The sequence below is a fragment of the Aptenodytes patagonicus genome, unplaced genomic scaffold, assembly GCF_965638725.1.
Source record: "Aptenodytes patagonicus unplaced genomic scaffold, bAptPat1.pri.cur scaffold_69, whole genome shotgun sequence".
Lineage (NCBI taxonomy): Eukaryota > Metazoa > Chordata > Aves > Sphenisciformes > Spheniscidae > Aptenodytes > Aptenodytes patagonicus.
Window position 1 is genome coordinate 503,197 of NW_027472018.1, and position 15,174 is coordinate 518,370.

The 15,174-nt window shown below is 68.7% G+C and overlaps 1 protein-coding gene across 2 annotated transcripts in view; it reads left to right on the plus strand.

Moving 5' to 3' along the window:
• Positions 1-14,352: 14,352 nt before the first annotated feature.
• The window catches only part of KCNH2 (potassium voltage-gated channel subfamily H member 2), a 28,710-nt gene continuing 27,888 nt past the window's right edge, over positions 14,353-15,174 (plus strand). For both annotated transcript variants that reach the window (XM_076363549.1, XM_076363550.1), the window contains exon 1: positions 14,353-14,459. In XM_076363549.1, the coding sequence (XP_076219664.1) occupies positions 14,384-14,459 (76 nt within the window). In that variant the 5' untranslated portion in view covers positions 14,353-14,383. The remainder of the gene's footprint in view (positions 14,460-15,174) is intronic.

A 15,174-nucleotide genomic window follows, 5' to 3' on the forward strand; every position in this document is an offset into this window, starting at 1 on the left:
GGGGGGGCTCCGCCGGGCGGGTGGGCACCAAGCTGGGGGGGGGCTGCCCTGAGCCTTGCCTGGGCACGGGGGAGCCCTTGGCAGCCCCCAGACCGCCCCATGCATGGAGCACAGCTGGGGGTCCCGGGGGACCCAAGGGGGGGCACCCCTCACCACACTTGCTCCAGCGGCTCCAGCACCAGGACCCTCACAGCCTCCGGCACCCTGGGGTGCTGGGACCTGCCCATGGGGACCGCGACCCCGGGGGGTAGGAGGGGGGCAGGCAGGGGGCACTGGGGGCGCTGGGGGCACTGGAGTGTGCTGGGATCAGCGGAGGTGGCTTGTGGGGGTGTGCCGGGGGGCTGTGCTGGGGACATGGGCATGACTGGGGACCTCCCCTGCCCCCCCGGCCCCTGGTGCTGCTGTGGTGGCCCCGGGCCCCCAGCTTAGCTCCGTGGGGCAGGGCTGGGGGGGGGCTGGGCTGGGGGGGGCGTGGGGCGTTCCTGGGCCTTGTGCGTGTGTCAGCGTGAACAATGGCCATGAGTCAGAGCAGGTTCCTGGCCACCAAGGGGGTGAACCGCCCGCCCGTCCCATCCCTGTCCCCTTCCCCGTCCCCGCTGGGCTGGGGTGTCCCCACACCTCCCATCCTCACTCGACCCCACACGCCCCCTCCCCATAAGTCCCCATATGTCCCCATACATCCCACCCACCCCAGCACACCCTGGTAGGTCCCAGCACATCCCATGTGCTGCCGGGGGCTGGCGGCGCCGTAGTGGGGCTGCTGGGGCATGCCGTGGGGCAGGGGACGCCGGCGCGATGCCATAGGGCACCACGGGCGGGCGGGCGCAGGGCTCTGCTGCCGAGGGGCGCCCGTGGCTGCACCGCACCCTGCCCCAGCAAGCCACACATGCCACCCCGCTGGGGACACCTCTCTGGTGGGGCCACATCTGCGGTGGGGACACATCTCCGGTGGGCTCTGGCCACGTGGGGACGTCCCCATGAGCCATGGCAGGGCCCGGCAGGAGGGGGCCAAGTGAGGGGTCCCTGTCCAGGCACGGGGGCCAGCAGCCCCGGTGTGCCGCAGCATGGTGGGCGCCGGTGCCCCGTCCGCCCCGTCCATCCCTCCTGCCCCATCCGTCCCATCCGCCTCGCGCACCCACCTGCCCCGCTCGGTGCTGGCGCTCTCCTCGGGCGCGGCGCTGAGCTGCCGGGAGCAGAGGCCGAGGCCGCAGGAGCGGGCAGCGCTGGGCAGCACGGACGGCAGGTTCCCCATCGTGCCGCCACTGAGCCGCCGGTGCCGGGAGCGGCCGCTTCCTCCGGCCGCGGCGGGGAAGTGGTGACCTCGGCCGTGCACGCCTCCGCCCCGCGCACAATGGGCGCCCCACCACCACGACGACACCCGCCGGGACGTGGCGTGGGCCACCTGGGGAGCCCGCTGTGAGGCTGGGCGAGGGGCTTCGGCCCCGCTCGGCCCTCCCTGCAGCCGGGCACGCTGCACGGGGGGGGGTGTGGAATGCGCAGGACCCCCAGTAAGGCCATGGGGCCTCCAGCACAGCCACGGGACCCCCAGCATGGCCAGGGACCCCCAGCACAGCCAGGACCCCTGGCGTGGCCACGGGACCCCCAGCAGGGCCACGGGACCCTCCCACCTCCCCGGCCGCTGCTCCATGGAGGGGTCTGCCTGCCTCCCAGCCCCCAGCCTCACAGCACGCTGGAGCAGTGGGGGGAGGGGCCATGGGTTGGGGTCTGCCACCCCCTGCCCCTGATGGGGTCAGCTGTCCCCCGCCCCCACCCTCGCCACCCCTCCTGCTGGGCGTGGGTCCCTTGGGGGTCCTGTGTTTGCGCCAGGAGGTTGGGTGCCCCGTGGGGGTCCCAGTGCCCCCCCAGGCCCCCTCCTGGCCCCCCACCCGCGGGCTGTGGGGAGGACGTCCGGAGTGAGCCCCTGGTTTCCCCGCCCCCCCCGTGTGGGGCCACTGCTCCCCCCCCAGTTCCTGCCATTGATGTGCCAGGCCGCTCCCCAAGGACCCCTGGCCGGGCACCTCAAGGGGGGGCTACGCCCCCGGGACCCTCCCCGGGGAGGGGGCGGGTAGGGCTGCGGGAGGGTGGGGGCACCCTGGGGAGATGGGGCAGGATGGGGGGGGTCACCTGAACTATTGGCCGGGCTGGGGGGTCCCACGGTGACCCCCAGAGTGTGTGGGGGTCCCGGGGGAGGTGGGGGTGGGGACCCCGGGTGCGAGGGGGGGGGGGTGCAGGTGGTGACAGGGACCCCGGGGCGGGGGGGCCGGGATGCTCTGGGGGTGCGGGGAGGGGGGAAGCGGGGCCTGTCTGGGGGCGCCGAGTCCTGCCCCAGGGGTGGGTGCGGGTCCCCCGGGGCCCTGGCTGGGGAGGCCGGCAGCGGTTCGCCGTGGGGGGGGGGGGCGGCCCGGCCCGCGGCCCCCGCAGCCGACGGGAAACCGCGCCCGGCCCCGGCTGCCGGCGGTTCCTTCCTGTGCCGGGGGGGAAACGGGGGCCGAGGGGCGGGAGGGCGGGCACCGGGAGGGGCCGGGGGGTGACGGGCACCGCGGGGGCAGAGCAGCGGGGGGGGCGCCCCAGGGACCCCCGGGAGGGCGCAGGCGGGGGACGGGCTGGGTGCGGGGGAGCGGCTGCAGCCCCGCGGCCGCTGCCAGCGCGGGGTGGGGGGTCCCGGTCACCCCCTCCCTGGGGTGCGGGGCTGAGGTGCCGGGTCACCCCGTCCCTTGGGGTGCAAGGTCCCAGGTCACCCCCTCCCTGGGGTGGGGGTCCCGGGCTGCCCCCGCTCCCCGGGGTTTTCCCCGCCCCTCAGTCGGCTCCGTGCCCCCCCCCCCCGGCTCCCTCCATCCTCGCCGGGGGCGGGGCAGGCCTGTCCGTCACTGCAGAGCGCCCATCCGATTGGCTGCCCTTCCCAGGGGGGCGGGGACTCGGTCCTGAGGCAGGCGGAGGGGCTGGGGGTGGCTCGGGGCTTGTCCAGCCCCACGGCTCGGCCCCTGCCCCACAGCCCGCAGCCCCCTCTGCCCCACAGCCTCCCCCCTGCCCCACGGCTCGGCCCCTGCCCCACGGCTCGGCTCCTGCCTGTCCCCGCAGCCCCTCCCCGCCCTGTCCCTCCCCACGCGTGTCCCCCGCGGGGCAGTCGCTGGACGCTCCGGCAGCCGCCTGGGCCGTGGCTCAGCTCTGCTCGGCTCGGCTCGGCTCGGCTCGGCTCGGCTGGGTTCGGTTCGGTTCGCTTCGGTTCGGTTCGGCCGGGCTGGGCCGGGCTGGGCCGGGCTGGGCTGGGCCGGGCCGGGCAGGTCGGGTCCCGGCGGTCGCAGCCCCGGCAGCGGGTTCGGGTCGGGCCAGGCGTAAGTTTCAGCACCTGGGACAGAGCCCGGCGGGGCGACGGACTGGGACCGGGACTGGGACTGGGACTGGGACTGGGACTGGGACTGGGACTGGGACCGGACTGGGACTGGGACTGGGAGTGGGACTGGGACTGGGAGTGGGACTGGGACTGGATTGGGACTGGGACTGGTGTGGGACTGGGACTGGGACTGGGACTGGGACTGGGACCGGGACTGGGACTGGGAGTGGTGTGGGACTGGGACTGGGACTGGATTGGGACTGGGACTGGTGTGGGACTGGGACTGGGACTGGGACTGGACTGGGACTGGGACTGGGACTGGGACTGGGACTTGGACTGGGACTGGGACTGCTGTGGGAATGGGAATGGGACTGGGAGTGGTCTGGAACTGGGACTGGGACTGGGACTGGGACTGGTGTGGGACTGGGACTGGGACTGGGACTGGAACTGGGACTTGGACTGGGATTGGGACAAGGACTGGGACTGGGACTGGGACTGGGACTGGGATTAGGACAAGGACTGGGACTGGGACTGGGACTGGGACAAGAACTGGGACTGGGACTGGTGTGGGACTGGGACTGGGACTGGGACTGGACTGGGACTGGGACTGGTGTGGGACTGGGACTGGGACTGGGACTGAGACTGGGACTGGGACTGGGACTGAGAGTGGGACTGGGACTGGGACTGGGACTGGGACCGGGACTGGGACTGGACTGGGACTGGGACTGGGACTGGTGTGGGACTGGAACTGGAGTGGCACTGGGACAGGGACTGGGACTGGGACTTGGACTGGGATTGGGACTGGGGCTGGGACTGGGACTGGGACAAGGACTGGGACTGGCACTGGCACTGGCACTGGGACTGGGACTGGTGTAAGACTGGGACTGGGACTGGCACTGGCACTGGCACTGGGACTGGGACTGGTGTAAGACTGGGACTGGGACTGGGACTGGGACTGGGACTTGGACTGGGACTGGGACTGGTGTGGGAATGGGAATGGGACTGGGAGTGGTCTGGAACTGGGACTGGGACTGGGACTGGGACTAGGACTGGTGTGGGACTGGGACTGGGACTGGTGTGGGACTGGGACTGGGACTGGGATTGGGACAAGGACTGGGACTGGTGTGGGAGTGGGACTGGGACTGGGACTGGGACGGGGAAAGGGACTGGACTGGGACTGGGACTGGACTGGGATTGAGACTGGGACTGGTGTGGGACTGGGATTGGAGTGGAATTGGGACTGGTGTGGGACTGGGACTGGTGTGGGACTGGGACTGGTGTGGGAATGGGACTGGGACTGGGAGTGGGGCTGGTGTGGGAATGGGACTGGGACTGGGAGTGGTCTGGAACTGGGACTGGACTGGGGCTGGGACCGGGACTGGACTGTGACTGGGACCGGGACCGGGACTGGTGTGGGAATGGGACTGGGACTGGGGCTGGGACTGGTGTGGGACTGGGACTGGGACTGGGGCTGGGACTGGTCTGGGACTGGGACTGGGACTGGGACCGGGACTGGACTGGGACTGGGACTGGGACTGGTGTGGGACTGGGACTGGTGTTGGACTGGGACTGGGACTGGGACTGGGACTTGGACTGGGACTGGGACTGGTGTGGGAATGGGACTGGGACTGGGAGTGGTCTGGAACTGGGACTGGGACTTGGACTGGGACTGGGACTGGTGTGGGAATGGGACTGGGACTGGGAGTGGTCTGGAACTTGGACTGAGACTGGGACTGGGACTGGTGTGGAACTGGGACTGGGACTGGACTGGGACTGGGAGTGGTGTGGGACTGGGACTGGGATTGGGACAAGGACTGGTACTGGGACTGGTGTTGGACTGGGACTGGGACTGGGACTGAGACTGGGACTGGGAAAGGGACTGGACTGGGACTGGGACTGGGAGTGGTGTGGGACTTGGACTGGGACTGGGACTGGGACTGGGACTGGACTGGGACTGGACTGGGAGTGGTGAATGGCTGGGACTGGACAGGGACAGGACTGGCCCTGGGACAGGGACTGGGACTGGACTGGGATTGAGACTGGGACTGGTGTGGGACTGGGATTGGAGTGGAATTGGGACTGCTGTGGGACTGGGACTGCTGTGGGAGTGGGACTGGGACTGGGACTGGGACTGGTGTGGGACTGGGACTGGGACTGGGACTGGTGTGGGACTGGAACTGGAGTGGCACTGGGACAGGGACTGGGACTGGGACTTGGACTGGGATTGGGACTGGGGCTGGGACTGGGACTGGTGTGGGACTGGGACTGGTGTAAGATAGGACTGGGACTGGGACTGGTGTGGGACTGGGACTGGGACTGGGACTGGGACTGGGACTGGTGTGGGACTGGGACTGGGACTGGGACTGGTGTAGGACTGGGATTGGACTGGGACTGGGTCTGGGCCTGGGACTGGGCCTGGGACTGGGCCTGGGACTGGGACTGGACTGGGACTGGGACTGGGACTGGGACTGGTGTGGGACTGGGATTGAACTGGGAGTGGGACCGGGACCAGCATCATGAGTGGTACCAGGATTGGACTTAGAGTGGGACTGGACAGGGACTGGGACTGGGACTGGGACTGAGACTGGGAGTGGTCTGGAACTGGGACTGGGACTGGACTGGGATTGAGACTGGGACTGGTGTGGGACTGGGATTGGAGTGGAATTGGGACTGGTGTGGGACTGGGACTGGTGTGGGAATGGGACTGGGACTGGGAGTGGTCTGGAACTGGGACTGGGACTGGGTCTGGGATTGGGACTGGTGTGGGACTGGGACTGGACTGGGACTGGGACTGGGACTGGGACTGGGACTGGGATTGGGACTGGACTGGGACTGGGACTGGGACTGAGAGTTGGACTGGGACTGGGACTGAGACTGGGACTGGGATTGGGACTTGGACTGGGACTGGACTTGGACTGGGACTGGGACCAGGACTGGGACTGGGACTGGTGTGCGACTGGGACTGGACGGGGACTGGGACTGGGACTGAGACTGGGACTGGTCTGAGACTGGGACTGACACAGGGACTAGTGTGGGACTGGGACAGGGACTGGGACTGGGATTGGGACTGGACTCGGACCGGGACTGGAACCAGGACTGGGACTAGGACTAGTGTAAGACTGGGACTGGGGCTGGGACTGGTGTGGGACTGGGACTGGGACTGGCGTGGGACTGGGACTGGGACTGGGACTGGGACTGGGACTGGCAGTGGGACTGGGACTGGGACAGAGACCGAGACTGCGACGGGACTGGGACTGGGACTGGGACTGGTGTGGGACTGGAACTGGAGTGGCACTGGGACCGGGACTGGGACTGGACTGAGACTGGGACTGAGACTGGGACTGGTGTGGGAATGGGACTGGATGGGGACTGGGACTGGGACCAGGACTGGGACTGAGATTGGGACTGGACTGGGACTGGGACTGGGACTGGTCTGAGACTGGGACTGACACAGGGACTAGTGTGGGACTGGGACAGGGACTGGGACAGGGATTGTGACTGGACTCGGACCGGGACTGGAACCAGGACTGGGACTAGGACTGGTGTAAGACTGGGACTGGGGCTGGGACTGATGTGGGACTGGGACTGGGACTGGGACGGGACTGGGACTGGGACTGGGACTGGGACTGGGACTGGGACTGGAACTGGAGTGGCACTGGGACCGGGACTGGGACTGGACTGAGACTGGGACTGAGACTGGGACTGGTGTGGGAATGGGACTGGACGGGGACTGGGACTGGGACCAGGACTGGGACTGAGATTGGGACTGGACTGGGACTGGGACTGGGACTGGTCTGAGACTGGGACTGACACAGGGACTAGTGTGGAACTGGGACAGGGACTGGGACAGGGATTGTGACTGGACTCGGACCGGGACTGGAACCAGGACTGGGACTAGGACTGGTGTAAGACTGGGACTGGGGCTGGGACTGATGTGGGACTGGGACTGGGACTGGGACAGAGACCGAGACTGCGACGGGACTGGGACTTGGACTGGGACTTGGACTGGGACTGGGACTGGACTGGGACCGGTGTGGGACTGGGACTGGGACTGGACTGGGACTGAGACTGGGGCTGGTGTGGGACTGGGATTGGAGTGGAATTGGGACTGGTGTGGGGCTGGGACTGGGACTGGGACTGGTGTGGGACTGGGACTGGACTGGGACTGGGAGTGGTGTGGGACTGGGACTGGCATGGCACTGGGACAGGGACTGGGACTGGGACTGAGACTGGGAATGGTGTGGGAGTGAGACTGAGACTGGGACTGGGATTGGGACTGGGATTGGACTGGGACTGGACTGGGACTGGTGTGGGACTGGGACTGGTGTAGGACTGGGACTGGGACTGGTGTGGGACTGGGACTGGGACTGGGATTGGGACAAGGACTGGGACTGGGACTGGGAGTGGTGTGGGACTGGGACTGAGACTGGGACTGGTTTGAGACTGGGACTGGGACTGGGACTGGGACTGGTGTAAGACTGGGACTGGTGTGGGACTGGGACTGGACTGGGACTGGGACTGGGACTGGGACTGTGACAGACTGGGACTGGGACTGGGACTGGTGTGGGACTGGGACTGGGACTGGGACTGGGACTGGGACTGGTATGGGACTGGGACTGGGAGTGGTGTGGGACTGGGACTGAGACTGGGACTGGGACTGGGACTGGGACTTAGACTGGGACTGGGACTGGGACTGGTGTGGGACTGGTGTTGGACTGGGACTTGGACTTGGACTGGGACTGGGACTGGGACTGGGACAAGGACTGGGACTGGGACTGGTGTGGGAATGGGACTGACACAGGGACTAGTGTGGGACTGGGACTGGGACTGGAACTGTATTTGGACTGGGACAGGGACTTGGACTGGGACTGGGACTGGTGTGGGAATTGGACTGGGACTGGGAGTGGTCTGGAACTTGGACTGGACTGGGACTGGTGTGGGACTGGAACTGGAGTGGGACCGGGACCGGGACTGGACTGGGACTGGGACTGGACTGGGACTGGTGTGGGACTGGGACTGGGACTGGGATTGAGACTGGGACTGGTGTGGGACTGGGATTGGAGTGGAATTGGGACTGGTGTGGGGCTGGGACTGGGACTGGGACTGGTGTGGGACTGGGACTGGACTGGGACTGGGAGTGGTGTGGGACTGGGACTGGGACTGGGACTGGGACAGGGACTGGGATTGGGACTGAGACTGGGAATGGTGTGGGAGTGAGACTGAGACTGGGACTGGGATTGGGACTGGGACTGGACTGGGACTGGTGTGGGACTGGGACTGGTGTGGGACTGGGACTGGGACTGGTGTGGCACTGGGACTGGGACTGGGATTGGGACAAGGACTGGGACTGGGACTGGGAGTGGTGTGGGACTGGGACTAAGACTGGGACTGGTTTGAGACTGGGACTGGGACTGGGACTGGTGTGGGACTGGGATTGGAGTGGAATTGGGACTGGTGTGGGGCTGGGACTGGGACTGGGACTGGTGTGGGACTGGGACTGGACTGGTGTGGGAGTGGTGTGGGACTGGGACTGGGACTGGGACTGGGACTGGGACAGGGACTGGGATTGGGACTGAGACTGGGAATGGTGTGGGAGTGAGACTGAGACTGGGACTGGGATTGGGACTGGGACTGGACTGGGACTGGTGTGGGACAGGGACTGGTGTGGGACTGGGACTGGGACTGGTGTGGCACTGGGACTGGGACTGGGATTGGGACAAGGACTGGGACTGGGACTGGGAGTGGTGTGGGACTGGGACTAAGACTGGGACTGGTTTGAGACTGGGACTGGGACTGGGACTGGTGTGGGACTGGGACTGGGACTGGGACTGGGACTGGTGTGGGACTGGGACTGGGACTGGGACTGGAATGGGACTGGGACTGGGACTGGGACTGGTGTGGGACTGGGACTGGGACTGGGACTGGTGTGGGACTGGGACTGGTATGGGACTGGGACTGGGACTGGGAGTGGTGTGGGACTGGGACTGAGACTGGTACTGGGACTGGGACTGGTGTGGGACTGGGACTGGGACTGGGACTGGGACTGGGACTGGTGTGGGACTGGGACTGGTGTGGGACTGGGACTGGGACTGGGAGTGGTGTGGGACTGAGACTGAGACTGGGACTGGGACTGGGACTGGTGTGGGACTGGGACTGGGACTGGGAGTGGTGTGGGACTGGGACTGAGACTGGGACTGGGACTGGGACTGGGACTGGGAAAGGGACTGGGATTGAGACTGGGACTGGTGTGGGACTGGGATTGGAGTGGAATTGGGACTGGTGTGGGACTGGGACTGGTGTGGGAATGGGACTGGGACTGGGAGTGGTCTGGAACTGGGACTGGGACTGGGACTGGGATTGGGACTGGACTGGGACTGGGACTGGGACTGAGAGTTGGACTGGGACTGGGACTGAGACTGGGACTGGGATTGGGACTTGGACTGGGACTGGACTTGGACTGGGACTGGGACCAGGACTGGGACTGGGACTGGTGTGCGACTGGGACTGGACGGGGACTGGGACTAGGACTGAGACTGGGACTGGTCTGAGACTGGGACTGACACAGGGACTAGTGTGGGACTGGGACAGGGACTGGGACGGGGATTGGGACTGGACTCGGACCGGGACTGGAACCAGGACTGGGACTAGGACTGGTGTAAGACTGGGACTGGGGCTGGGACTGGTGTGGGACTGGGACTGGGACTGGCGTGGGACTGGGACGGGACTGGGACTGGGACTGGGACTGGGACAGAGACCGAGACTGCGACGGGACTGGGACTGGGACTGGTGTGGGACTGGAACTGGAGTGGCACTGGGACCGGGACTGGGACTGGACTGAGACTGGGACTGAGACTGGGACTGGTGTGGGAATGGGACTGGACGGGGACTGGGACTGGGACCAGGACTGGGACTGAGATTGGGACTGGACTGGGACTGGGACTGGGACTGGTCTGAGACTGGGACTGACACAGGGACTAGTGTGGGACTGGGACAGGGACTGGGACAGGGATTGTGACTGGACTCGGACCGGGACTGGAACCAGGACTGGGACTAGGACTGGTGTAAGACTGGGACTGGGGCTGGGACTGATGTGGGACTGGGACTGGGACTGGGACGGGACTGGGACTGGGACTGGGACTGGGACTGGGACTGGTGTGGGACTGGAACTGGAGTGGCACTGGGACCGGGACTGGGACTGGACTGAGACTGGGACTGAGACTGGGACTGGTGTGGGAATGGGACTGGACGGGGACTGGGACTGGGACCAGGACTGGGACTGAGATTGGGACTGGACTGGGACTGGGACTGGGACTGGTCTGAGACTGGGACTGACACAGGGACTAGTGTGGAACTGGGACAGGGACTGGGACAGGGATTGTGACTGGACTCGGACCGGGACTGGAACCAGGACTGGGACTAGGACTGGTGTAAGACTGGGACTGGGGCTGGGACTGATGTGGGACTGGGACTGGGACTGGGACGGGACTGGGACTGGGACTGGGACTGGGACAGAGACCGAGACTGCGACGGGACTGGGACTTGGACTGGGACTTGGACTGGGACTGGGACTGGACTGGGACCGGTGTGGGACTGGGACTGGGACTGGACTGGGACTGAGACTGGGGCTGGTGTGGGACTGGGATTGGAGTGGAATTGGGACTGGTGTGGGGCTGGGACTGGGACTGGGACTGGTGTGGGACTGGGACTGGACTGGGACTGGGAGTGGTGTGGGACTGGGACTGGCGTGGCACTGGGACAGGGACTGGGACTGGGACTGAGACTGGGAATGGTGTGGGAGTGAGACTGAGACTGGGACTGGGATTGGGACTGGGATTGGACTGGGACTGGACTGGGACTGGTGTGGGACTGGGACTGGTGTAGGACTGGGACTGGGACTGGTGTGGGACTGGGACTGGGACTGGGATTGGGACAAGGACTGGGACTGGGACTGGGAGTGGTGTGGGACTGGGACTGAGACTGGGACTGGTTTGAGACTGGGACTGGGACTGGGACTGGGACTGGTGTAAGACTGGGACTGGTGTGGGACTGGGACTGGACTGGGACTGGGACTGGGACTGGGACTGTGACAGACTGGGACTGGGACTGGGACTGGTGTGGGACTGGGACTGGGACTGGGACTGGGACTGGGACTGGTATGGGACTGGGACTGGGAGTGGTGTGGGACTGGGACTGGGACTGGGACTGGGACTTGGACTGGGACTGGGACTGGGACTGGTGTGGGACTGGTGTTGGACTGGGACTTGGACTGGGACTGGGACTGGGACTGGGACTGGTATGGGACTGGGACTGGGAGTGGTGTGGGACTGGGACTGAGACTGGGACTGGGACTGGGACTGGGACTGGGACTGGTGTGGGACTGGTGTTGGACTGGGACTTGGACTGGGACTGGGACTGGGACTGGGACAAGGACTGGGACTGGGACTGGGACTGGGACTGGGAAAGGGACTGGGATTGAGACTGGGACTGGTGTGGGACTGGGACTGGGACTGGGACTGGTGTGGGAATGGGACTGGGACGACTGGGACTGGGACTGGGACTGGGACTGGGACTGGGAGTGGAACTGGAGTGGGACTGGAACCTCGACTACGACTGGGACTGGGAGTGGGACCCACATCAGGATGAGCACCGTGATTGGGACCAACACTGGGACCGGTACTGGGACTTGGCCCGGAACAGGGACCAGGAATGGGAATGGGACCCAGCATTGGGATCGGGACCAGACTGGGACCAGCACCAGGACTGGGATCAAAAACTGCGCTGGGATCAGGGCAGCACCGGGACTGGGACTGGAACTGGGACCCAGCACTGGGCCATAGTGAGACCTGGGGGGCATCGGGCGCCGGTGCCAGCCCTGCAGTGGGATGGGGTGCTGGGGGGCGGCTGGTGCTGATGGGGGGGGAGGGGGTGGGACTGGTGTGGGGACGGGGGGGGGGTCCCCATGGGTGGTGGAGCTGGGGGGATCCCCTGCGGGGAGCACCCAGAACAGGGTGAACACGGACCTGCACCCCATGGGCCCTGCTGCGGCTGGACCCCCCAGACCCCAGGGTGACCCTGACCCCGACCCCGTGTGACCCCACATGACCCCACATGACCCCACTGGAGTGGAGGAGGGACGCGCCGAGGCCGGCCGGTCCTCGGGACCCCAGGGCAACTCCCCCAGGGACACCGGGGAACTGACCCTAAGGGTGGGCATGCGATCCCCAGGCCGAGGGAGGGGGTCCCGTGGCAGGGAGGGGGCCTGGCCCGGCTGGGCCACAGGGCACAGGGCTGGGGGGCCGGGCTGCGCTGGTAGGGTCCCGGCAGCTCCGGGCGGGGGGGCAGGAGGGGAGAACCCCCTCGCCGGGGCCCAGCTGGTGCTGGTGCTTGGAGGCTCTGCCCACTCTCGGCAGCTGGCACTGGCCCCTCCTGGCCCTGGTGTCCCAGCATCCTGGTGTCTTGGCATCCCGGTGTCCTGGCATCCCGGTGACTCGGCATGCTGGTGTCCCAGTGTCCCAGCATCCCGGCATCTCGGCATCCCAGCATCCCGGTGTCCCAGCGTCCCAGCATCCTGGTGTCCCAGCGTCCCAGCATCCTGGTGTCCCAGTGTCCCAGCATCCCGGCATCTCGGCATCCCAGCATCCCGGTGTCCCAGCGTCCCGGCATCCCGGTGTCCCAGCATCCCGGTGTCTCGGCATCCCGGCATCCCAGTGTCCCACCGGTCTGGGCTCGTGCGTGGCCTTGCTGCGGGAAGGGCGGGCAGGCAGGCAGCAGCAGGCAGCGGGGGGGCAGCGGGGGGGTGGTCGGGGCAGGGGGACGTGGGCAGGGGCTGCCGGTCTCGGGCCCTGAGGGCGCAGGCGGGGGTGAGGCGGGGGGGGGGCGCAGGGTTTGGGGTGCCGAGCGCGGGGGGGGGGGGGAAGTGCACGTCGGGCAGGCAGGTGCAGGCAGGGTGGGCAGGGCAGGGCAGGCAGCGCGGGCCGGTGGGCGCTGGGGGCGGGGGGGGGGGGGGGCAGGGGGCAGCCGCGGGGAGCGGGGCAGGAGGGGCCGGGGGGTCCGGGGATGCTGAGGGGCACCCCGGGGCGGGGTCACCTGTGGGGGGGCTTGGGGTGCCCGGGGGGTGCCAGGTCCCGGGGCCGCTGGGGGAGAGTGGGTACCCGGGGGGGCCGGGGGGGATGACCCGGGGCGATGGGGAGGGGGGCTGGGGGCGCCGTGCAGGGGGCGGCCGTGCCTGCCGGGGGGGGGGGGGGGGCACCTGGGGAGGGGATTGGGCGGGATGTGGGGGGGCTGGAGGCGGGGTGGGGGCCGGTAAAGGGGGGGCGGGGGACCCCCGGGATGGGGGGGCCGGGCCCGTCGGCGCCCCCGGGCCGGGCGTGGCGGAGGGGCCCCCCCGGGCGCCCCCCCCCGCCCCGCGGCCATTGGCTGCGGCCGCGCTCGCCCCGCCCCGCGGGCCCGGCTGTCAACACGCAGCGCCCGCCGCCGCCCGCTGAGCCCCGCCGGGCTGAGCCCAGCCTAGCCGGGCCGAGCCCAGCCGGGCCGAGCCCAGCCGAGCCGAGCCCAGCCGGGCGGGGCGGGGGCGGGGGCTCCATCCCCCCCAGCCGCTCCTTGACTAAATAAGGCCGATGCTGCGCCCGCCGCGGCGCGCACCGAGCGGGTAGAGCGGGGGGGGCACCGGCACCCGCACCGGCACCCGCACCAGCACCGCACCGCACCGCACCGGGCGGGCAGGGACCGGCACCGGCACCGGCACCGGCACCGGCACCGGCACCGGCACCGGCACCGGCACCGGCGGGCACCGGGCGGGGGAGGGCCCAGCCTTAACCCCTGCGCGCCCGCCCCTCATCCCGCCGCCCCCGGGGCTGAGCCGGGCCCGGGACCGAGCCGCGCCGAGCCGGGCCGGGCCGCGCCCCCCCGCCGCGGCCGCCCCGCCGGCGCCGTCCTTGGCTCAAGGGCAGCGGGACCCCCCGCGGCGCGGGGCCGCCTCCCCCCCCCCCCCCCCCCGGGGCCCGGCGGCGCGGAGCGGAGCGGGCGGCGGCGCTGCCCCATGGGCCGGGCAGCATGCCGGTGCGGCGGGGGCACGTCGCCCCCCAGAACACCTTCCTGGACACCATCATCCGCAAGTTCGAGGGGCAGAGTGAGTGGGGATGGCGCGGGCGGGGACGGGGACCCGGGGGCCGGTGCCACCGGGGGTCGGGTCTGGGGGTGATGGGGGCGCGTGTGGCTCCGGGGTGGGTTTGGGGTGCAGGTGACAAGCACAGCCGGGCGGTGCCACTGCCTCCCCTGGCCCCCGTGAGCCCTCGTCCCCAGGGCAGGGGTGCTGGGGTGCTGTGGGGTCCCCCCCGGTCCCCGAGCGTTGCTGAGTGCCGGTGGCGATGGAGCCTCCGCTGCCGGCTCAGGCGCCGCGGCTGTTGCTCGGCTGGACGGGGATCCCGGCCAGCCCGTGGCCTCCCCAGCCCGCCACGCCGGGCAGCGGCAGATGCCCAGCAGCTGGTGTGCAGGCAGCAGGTTTTGTACAGGCGGCAGGTTTTGGCACCCCCTCTCTGGGGTCAGGCCTGGAGCACCCCTGGCAGGGACGGGGGAGCTGCGCGGGGGCAATGCTACCCCATGGGGCCGGGCTGTGGGGTGTCACCGTGCCAGGGATGCCGCGGCAGTGTCGTGCCTTGGGGAGGGCTGGTCCGGCCTGGCCTAGCCTCTGCCCTCGGGCTGCGGCACTGCTCCCCGGGGGCCTGGGGCGGTGGGGTCCCTGCGGTGATGGCGGTGGTGCCGGCGGCTTGGGGGGGGTCCCCTGGGGAGCGAGCGGGGCGGCTTGTGGGGTGTTTGGTCACTGGAAACCCAGAGCCGCGGATGGA